The 9,386-nt window shown below is 38.9% G+C and overlaps 2 protein-coding genes across 9 annotated transcripts; one reads left to right on the plus strand and one right to left on the minus strand.

Moving 5' to 3' along the window:
• Nucleotides 1–676: 676 nt before the first annotated feature.
• On the minus strand, nucleotides 677–2,460 carry LOC107226553 (serum response factor-binding protein 1). Its single transcript, XM_015667403.2, has 2 exons — nucleotides 2,306–2,460; nucleotides 677–2,036 (listed from the first exon to the last, which is right to left on the minus strand). The coding sequence occupies exons 1-2, from the start codon at nucleotides 2,330–2,332 to the stop codon at nucleotides 777–779; spliced, it is 1,287 nt and encodes a 428-aa protein (XP_015522889.2). The 5' UTR covers nucleotides 2,333–2,460; the 3' UTR covers nucleotides 677–776.
• A 1,133-nt stretch (nucleotides 2,461–3,593) lies between these two features.
• On the plus strand, nucleotides 3,594–9,309 carry LOC107226551 (ATP-dependent Clp protease ATP-binding subunit clpX-like, mitochondrial). 8 transcript variants are annotated; one of them, XM_015667397.2, is made up of 7 exons: nucleotides 3,594–3,714; nucleotides 4,290–4,429; nucleotides 4,644–4,871; nucleotides 4,999–5,147; nucleotides 5,459–5,648; nucleotides 6,150–7,054; nucleotides 7,198–9,309. In XM_015667397.2, exons 2-7 carry the CDS (start codon nucleotides 4,360–4,362, stop codon nucleotides 7,450–7,452), a joined length of 1,797 nt encoding a protein of 598 aa, XP_015522883.2. In that variant the 5' UTR covers nucleotides 3,594–3,714; nucleotides 4,290–4,359; the 3' UTR covers nucleotides 7,453–9,309. The 8 variants fall into 8 exon arrangements, with proteins under 8 accessions (XP_015522883.2, XP_015522885.2, XP_015522882.2 ...); XM_015667399.2 differs by having other exon boundaries at nucleotides 3,602–3,714; nucleotides 4,293–4,429; XM_015667396.2 differs by having other exon boundaries at nucleotides 3,615–3,768.
• Nucleotides 9,310–9,386: the final 77 nt, after the last annotated feature.

Genomic DNA, 9,386 nt, shown 5'->3' on the forward strand with positions numbered 1-9,386 from the left:
CTTTAATAATAATATAGTAACGCAAAAAAAATATTTGGAAAATATCAAAACGCTGACACAATATCAATATGGTCGACAGTAACACGCTTGCAATTTCATTTCAACTCCGCGATCATTTCAAGCACTCGACAGTCGTCGGGTATTATTTCTCACCAAGCAAAATAATATAGCGAGAATAGTTTAGTCATCATTTTAACCTGGTTGGAAGACACGAAACCTGAGAATTTAGCGAGGTAAATTCCCTTGCACATGCATTATGCTTCACTCACGCAAAACTACACAATTTATTGTTGCAGCTCAACCTCAAGGAATCGCATTTATTGAAAGAATTAAGTGGTCAATTTTTGATATGAGCAAAATTGAGGAGTGATTGGTTGCAGTGTTACAGCTAATTTTATTGTTATGCTAACCAAGTAAGTCTAGACCGTGGATTTATCATCACAACTATATAAAAATTCGCATACTAAGTTTAAACTTCACTGGAACGTTCGCCCGCTACGTAATACAAATGTACGCTAAAAAATTGCCTGCTCTTAAAATTGACTAGCTACACAAGTTTCAGCATGTCTGACCTCGGGGACTTCGTAGCTTTCAAGATATTCGTGGATGGCATCAGGCAATGTTATTTTTGGGCATAGTAGGGTGCGAGTAAAAAAAAAGCGAGAAAAAATGCGAGTACATGTGCTTACGCGATAAACTGTATTTTGCTGCTTCTGTACAAGATCCATGACCAATTCACGCGGCGTAAATAAATACTAATTTTGGATTCGGGCGCATCAAGCATCATCGAAGACGATTTTCTTCCCTTGGAAACCGAGCTTTAATATCTCCTGCTGCTTTTTCTTTGCCGCCCAAGACGGATGCATATCTTCGGCGGTCGCCTTATTATCACCACCGTGAAAATCGACTCTTGACCTTTTCCTCGCATCGCCGTTATCTGGTCGATTTTCGCGTGCCTTGAACCCGCTACTTCTATCCGGTTTTCTCCTCTCGCTTCCGTCAATCTTGTCGAAGAATCTGCCGTTTCTAGCTGCGTTCGACTCTCTCGCGTTTCCGCCGAAATTCTTCCACTTACGACCTCCGGCAGCGGTCGCGTTGTCATCTTCATTTTCACCCTCCATTACCTTCGACTTGGGGACCACAACGCTCAGGTACCCATCTTCCCCGTTTTCGCTCACAAAAAATGAATCCACCTCTTTCTCAAGGACAATTTTATCCGCCGTTAATTCCGGTTCTCCAACTTCAATGATGGGAGAAATTTTTTCCGCGTCATTTCCCTCCAAAAATTCGGTGAAACTTTTTACCGTAGCTTCTCTACTCGTTACAGATATTCCCCGCAATTTATCCTCCTTGGACGATTTGACTTTTCGTTCATTTCTGTTCGGTTTAACTGGCCTCGATTGCTTTTCATCCTTGTTTACAATTTTGTCCATAAAATCAGAATCCGCAGTTTCGTTTGGTTCCTGTTGAGCCTCGTTACACTCAGTCTTCTCTGGCAAAGGATCGACTATTTCTAATCCAGTTTGCACAGACTCGGCTTCATCATCCGCACTGTCGTTTGAATTGCGACTTATCGTGTCTCTTTGCTCAAAATTTGGCACAGCGGTTCTGTCAGCTTGCCTATCAGCATGCTTCTGAACCGTTTTACCTGCCTTTCGTTGCATTTTATACAGCTTTCGTTTTCCTGGTCCCAACTGGTCCTCATAATTTGGAAACTTCTCTTTGAATTTTACCACTCTGTCGGCGATAACTTTGTTGTTCGCTAATCTGACCATTACGCAAATTTCTGGCCCAGATTTTTCGTCTGACAGTATCTCTCCCATGCTTCGACTATTCGTAATGGCAAATTTAGTCACCTCATCCTCAGCTAATTTTTTAAGCGCAGCAACTTCGCTGCACAGTTTGTCTGCCTTCTTTTTATACTTCTCCAGCCGTTTGTCGTCTCCCTTCTTCGAACGCAACATCCCCGCTTGTCTGATCAATTTCCGTATGATATGCAGCCGGGCTCGTCGCACGCAGTGCCTCATTAGCACGATCTATAAAATTAGAATTGGAATGGTTAATCTAACCTCACCTAAGCATGAGAAAGAAAAGTTTTTTATTGAACAAATTTCATCGAGTCTACTTGATGCAACTTTAAAAAACGCCGTGGACAATCTAGAATCATACACAGATTTTCTGTATGCCCAGAAGCAGATTTTACACTTTTTTTTTGCACGGTTTCCGTAGTTTGCGAATGTTAACTTAAAAGCTTTTAACGCGATGAGTTAGAAACGCAATGTATTCTGACATGGGCGTAACTTACCTCGTTATTTATTTCAATCTTCGACATAGCAAAGATATTGGTTAGCAAAAGGAGTCTCGATGATATTAGAGCCTGAACATAGAATCTGACACTTGACCACGTGTTTATTAAATTTACGACGCAAAGATCCCTAAATCGAATCTCGATTTACATTTTTCGTTGACATGTGGTACGAGAATCGATGGCACAGCGTTACCAACACTGAAATATAATAATACTGGAATGCTCACTGCGGTGGTGGGGGTTCCGAAAAAGAGATAGCTCGGGGTGAAGTTCGGTCTCTTTCTACTAGTTACTTCCGCAGTGCGCATGCGTGAGAAAGTCTAAGTAAAAAATACAACGTCAATGATGTGCGACAGAAAACGCGTGTGAATGGGGCACTGATTTTTGGTGTACAAGTTTTTTGAAAGATCGTATCGGAGCAAGACACAGTACTTCGCCTCTGAGCTATCTCTATCTCCGAAAAGCCAGCAACATAACGAGCCATGCAGTGAGCGCTCCATTATTATTTATGCCAATAGTTACCAACGACTGATCTCTATTACAATTCAGAATGAATGAGACACCCGCGATATAAACAAATGGAAAGATGCCTCATTATCGTACCCAGCAATTTACTCACTACTTAGTACTTACCGTTAGGTGACTCACGGACACAAGGCTCAAGAAATCGGAATAGGATAGTTTCAAACAATAAAGGTGGGTTTTGAGAACGTTGTCAATTATATTTTGCAATTTAATTAAATGGAGCAGTAGCAGATAAATGCACGTAGAATTGTGAATATATTTCAATGCTCGATAACGCAATCACTGCGAATCTATCGCGCCTTAAATCAGGTACTTATATCATTAATTAACCATATCCCATTAAAGAGATCCAGATCATTGAGCCAAGTGAGCAAAATAATCGTCAGTAATTTACATAACTTGCATTGTTTGTCGGTAAGCAAAAACGTTGCTGTGGTATCCGGTCGATAACAACAGATTCACCGTCTCTTTCTAGAGCATGAAATAGAAAATGGCAGATCATCATTGTCGGTATGCTAGTGAGCCGCCACTCAGATCGCGTATTGGTTTCTTCTGATCGTTGGTGTCGGTGAGTCGAAACTCAATTTGTGTGGTAGATGATTTTCTCAAATAAAATATTGTTATTTCACGGTTTAAATGAATCCGTTTAAAAAAATATTGGGAATAGTGAGGATTTCCAGAATAAGCTCTCTGATGACGATCTACATGCGTTTGGTACTTTGTGATTTGGCGGGAGTTGAATGGTGATAGTGGTAAGAAGAAGTCGTTTGAGTCGGTATGCCAATTTTTCCGAAAGATGTCGCGGTAGTTTCTCTATGTGTCACGTAGTTAGAGGCCTTTTGAGATTTCCACATCTTGCATTGCATGTTACGATCCGCAAGGTGAATTGTATTTCTATTTACTCCGTCCTGAAAGTGACGCGTTGTTGACAGTTAGTAAGTTTTAGTAAATAAATTTCAACCAATAATTTACCCGTCGATAATATTTTACCACCTGGCGACACGCTGACCTTGACTAATTTTTTTCCGTTATTGCAAAATCGCAATTGTTTTTATTATGTCGCTACTTGCTGCGGCGCATACATACGTATGTTTCCCTCTGTCAGTGGCAGTACCTTGGGTTATAAATTTACATTTTTGCTTCACCCTTATCTTATGCCAAATGTTGCAATGCTCGCGTCAGAAACTCTGTGAACCTATCGTCTTGTTTTTGTTTTCTTGCGTATCGCTTCCCTTTTTTTCTTACATTGCAATTCCGTTATCAGTCATAATCTTCGCTTAATCAAACCTCCCGAAAAAAAATTAACAACACAAATTAAAATACAGATGAAAGAATGCAAATAAGAGTCAAACATGCAATTCATCCTTGAACTCGCGTTTCTCAATTACTAACTCACAACGTCAATCCGTCCCCAAAATTCATCAATTCTTGAAATTCTAAGAAATCTGTTTTACAGCAGCTGTAATTTTAGCAAGAATTCATCTCTGTGTTAAAACGCCTCCCTCCAAGAAGAGGTTACCAGCAGGATGAGCTGCGTTCGATGTTGTTTGGTCAGTGCGGGTCGCTTAGCTTCTTCCAACCATATGACTAATCATCGTAAGTTATTGCCTCCTCAATTTAATTACCTTAAAATATCTATTGTACCATTTTCATTGATATCCTTTTTGTTATGACATATCAATGCTTGCCCCTTCGACATTTATCAACCCCATAAGTAAAAGCAGTGACCAACATCCCATAATATATTGACCATGTCTTAAACTGTCGTGAGTATATACATCATTGATTCTTTGGTTGATACTTTCCACAGTACACAAAATTGTCAGAGTCGTAGCTACCCGATCGATAGTCACGACCAGTCCTCTCGCCAAATCACCCAGTGATAGTCCACCGCCACCAAATAAAGATGCGGGAAGTAGCAATCCTCCCTCGGGAACATCGGCAAATAACGGAAGTAGCGGTACTGGTGGAGGGAAAAAGAATACCCTCACTTGTCCAAAGTGTGGAGATCCTTGCACTCATGTTGAAACATTTGTCTGTAAGTACGGACATTCATTTGTGTATTATCTGTTTATTCAGGGCTTGGCAGAGCAGCTGCATAGCATAATATTTTTAAACGGAATGACGTATTATGTTATGAGTAATGAGGTAATTGCTCTTTTCAGCATCAACGAGGTTTGTCAAATGCGAAAAGTGTCATCATTTCTTTGTTGTTCTGTCCGAAATTGACTCCAAAAGAACCTTGAAAGAGGCATTAAGGCCTGAAGAGCCAAAGCAAGGATTTTATAGGAAACCACCACCGCCACCCAAGAAGGTTGGATTTGTTTCATATCTTTGGATATTTCATTTAATTTAATTATTAACCAGTTTTTATATGCAGCTATTTATAAACCTCCGTTTGTTTCGGAATGTTTATGTTGTTATTGAGAAGTGATTATATTAGCTCTGCGTACAGTCTAGGAATAACTTATTGAACCTTAGCCAAGTGGCAAGCTACCTTGATGTATAAACTTATAATAATGCTTTATAGGGATGGCGACATAAAATTAGCTAGTTTGTCAAGTAGATTTAATTAGATCTTTATTAAACATTCATGATCTGTAATAAGCGTTTTATTTATTCCAGATCTTTGAGTACTTGAACAAGCATGTCATTGGTCAAGAATATGCAAAAAAGGTCCTCAGTGTCGCTGTGTACAACCACTATAAACGGATACACAACAATCTGCCAATGCAAAATGCAACCCCAGTCAATGCTACCCAGGTAGCAACGCAGGAATCCAATCACCCATTCACACATAGAGGTCTCAAACCACGTAATTAACAATTGCCAAAATAAACCTATAAGTAGGTGTATTTTAATTTCAGTTCTGTGTTTTTTTTCGTTTACGAAAATAGTAAAAACGTGCCAGTAACACATCTGTGCATACTTCAAGATTCGCGTTTTACTCTTACAGTGGTATTCTTTAGTCTAATTTGAGGTGGAATTTTGATTCAGCAAGTAAGAATATTAAAATACACTGAGCTGTAAGTTTTAAGTTAACGTCAAGTCCCCTGGATCATATTATTAAAATATAATTTTTCAGTGCTGATCAAGTCATTTTTCTAAGTTTTAGTTCATTTTTTCACAATGTGATCAATCAAGTCACTTTGATATTTGCTATTCTAAATGGGCTGAGCATTTGTAACAGTGTACATATTGTGAAATCACCAAAGAACTCTTCTCGCTGATCTCAGAGAAATGTCCTGCCACCAGCACCGCTTGCATATGAGAAATGGACATGAACTTAATGAAGTTGCACCCTTTTCTTTTGTAGACCTTCTTCACATATCGAGTATAGGAAACTCGCTCGGGGTTGGATTTCAGCACGTTGCTCCAGGTGCCGATCAGCAAAAATCATCCGGCAGTCAGTCGAACACCGGGTCCGACATCTTAGACAGCAAACAGCATCAATTAAAATTGGAGAAAAGTAATATACTCCTGCTGGGACCAACAGGTTCAGGGAAGACCCTATTAGCCCAGACAATTGCTCAATGCCTTGACGTTCCTTTCGCCATCTGTGACTGCACCACGCTGACCCAAGCTGGTTACGTTGGAGAAGACATAGAAAGTGTCATAGCGAAGCTTCTTCAGGATGCAAACTATGTTGTTGATCGAGCACAAATGGGTATTGTTTTCCTCGACGAAGTTGACAAGATCGGAGCAGTTCCTGGTATTCATCAACTCAGAGATGTTGGGGGGGAAGGCGTGCAGCAGGGCATGTTGAAGATGTTGGAAGGAACCATTGTCAATGTTCCGGAGAAAAACAGTTCTAGAAAACTAAGAGGAGATACTCTTCAAGTGGATACCACGAATATATTGTTCGTCGCATCGGGGGCGTACAACGGACTTGACAGGCTTGTGTCGCGTCGAAAGAACGAAAAATACTTGGGCTTTGGGGCAACACCGTCGTCTGAAAGTCCAGGACGTAGAGCAGCGAGTCTTGCCGACGTTGCAAATATGTCTCCTTCGACGGAAGACGACAATAAAGAGAAAGACATTCTGCTGAGACAAGTGGAAGCCAGAGATCTTATCGACTTTGGTATGATACCGGAGTTCGTTGGACGATTTCCAGTTCTCGTTCCTTTCCATACTCTCAACAGAGATATGCTTGTAAGAATCCTCACCGAACCAAAGAACGCGATGGTACCTCAATATCAAATGCTGTTCTCTATGGACAAGGTAAAGGCATATTATTTACCTATTTAATATAAAGTCAATCGATATAACATTGCATAACATGGATCGTTACCGGAACGAGAAGAAATTGGTACGTTAAATAGAAATAATAACGTATTATGGTATGTAACGTTGTATTTTATCAGGTGGATCTCAGTTTTTCGCCTGATGCATTGGCCTCTATCGCGGATCTTGCTATGGAACGGAAAACGGGGGCTCGCGGTTTGAGGGCGATAATGGAATCCTTGTTGTTGGAACCAATGTTCGAAGTTCCGGGAAGCGACGTACTGTCTGTACACGTTACAGATGCCTGTGTTCGTGGTGATGATAAACCGCAATACATGCGTCGTGGCGAAACTAATGACGATGAACTACCACAAGCACAGCATGTTCAGAATTAACCCAGGAAAACACTGTTTACCTAGGATCCTCACGTTCGAGTTTCTGTAACACGGATACAAACACAATCAGAAAGTATTGCACGTGAATTTTTGATTAGTGCGTACATATGTTTTATCCATGTTAAGGATACTGGTGCAAAAACCTAATTATAAACCGTGAATAATTTATAATTTTGTTTTATATTAATTCCGTTGGAATTGAAAAACGCGGCGGGTAGATTGATGAATTGTCAAAAGTACAATACTTTTTTCTTTTGTTTCGAAAAAGGTGTCAAAATTTTAAAATAATAGGTAAACAAATTAAAAAATTTTAGTTAATTAAATTTATGCAGGAATGCGTATGATATTATCGGAAATAAAGCGATACTATTGTTAAACGTATTTTTTTTTTTCACATACACATTCAATATTATCTACATAATGTATAATATACAGGGCAACTCAAGACTATCACTCTATAGGTTACTGATGTATTTCTCATGAAAATGTATGAGTGAAACGTTTTTGAATTCTCATAGAAAATTTATTGTTCTCGAATTACAGTCGTTTCAAAGTGGCCAATCCAGTAGCATCCGTTCGGCAGCTGTTCCGAGCCATCAGATGCTACTGGATTAGCCACGGCTGTAATTTGCAAATCACAAATTTTCTTTAAAGAGTACGTTCATAAGAAAAACGTTTCAGTCGGAGATTTTGCGAGAAAAATATTGGTGCTTATGGGACGGTAGTCCTGGGTCACCTTGTATAACTGTCGACCATTGTGAGCACATTCAAAATTCGCCGTGATATTAGCATACGCATCGTATTCTTATGGCGGAGGTTCTCGGAGATGGGGGACGGTAGAAATAATTAAATTGAATTAAAAGTTAGGACGAGTAAAACCTCCGTTTATTTACGAAGTAAAGTTCTCATTTCTGTTTTAAAACATTATTTTTCTTTTTTTTACACAACTAAATACTGCGTATCAGGAGCGATTGATCTTCATACTACATATTCGTTTACGTGATCAAATTAGAAATGAACTAATACCGCAATTGTAATGCTCGTATAAAGTTCAATGTTTTTCATAGATTAATAAAATATAAGTTACTTACGGTAAAAAAAAAAAAAAAGAAAGGATTTCCTCTAAACAGTAACACAACTTTAGATCCCGAACATCTGTGTACCTTTGCGGCTAGAAACTCAATTTCAAGCTACGAGTTCAACTACTGTCATAATGACCGTTCATAGAGATGCGATGATAAAGATTTTTTGTAATATATTGTACATAGAGATAGCTTATCCTTAGTTCAAACGAAAGAGAAAGAGAGAAAAACAAAGAAGGAAAGAAAGAGTAGTGATAGAAACCCTGTGTAAAGTTTAGATGGAATTCAAATTTATTGGCTACACATCGATTCAAATTAATCAAATGGTTTTGCGTTATAAATAAAAGTTTACGCACTGTTCGTGTAAATAAATGAAATATATTCATGTAGCATAAACTGAGACGATGCACCGCATGTCCCGTATTGAAAGCCATAAGATTCAGAGATTGAGAATCAGGTAACACTCGACAAACAATGTATGGGTAAAAGCTCATCGACCACCAAAACCTTGCTCTGCGTTGAAGTTGTTAACAAAGAAGAATCGCGTAGCTTAAACTGAATATTCAACCATCGCAATTTACTTCACTTGTGATGATAAATGATAAATGTTACATAATAATTTATGTAGATTTCGAATTCTCTCAGTCTAATGAAGACCATGGTCAGGACCGTATGGCACTCAGAATAAACGTGTTAGAAGAGATAGCATATTATATTAAAGCTAATTTACACTGTACAAGGGTATATTTATAATAAACCAAGAATTAAATAAGTATTTATCATCAACGTTTTATTCTTTTGCGATAGATTTTAAATTATGCTACAATTATTCCGCGTATGCACTTTCTACCT

The sequence above is a fragment of the Neodiprion lecontei genome, chromosome 4, assembly GCF_021901455.1.
Source record: "Neodiprion lecontei isolate iyNeoLeco1 chromosome 4, iyNeoLeco1.1, whole genome shotgun sequence".
Taxonomy (NCBI): Eukaryota; Metazoa; Arthropoda; class Insecta; order Hymenoptera; family Diprionidae; genus Neodiprion; species Neodiprion lecontei.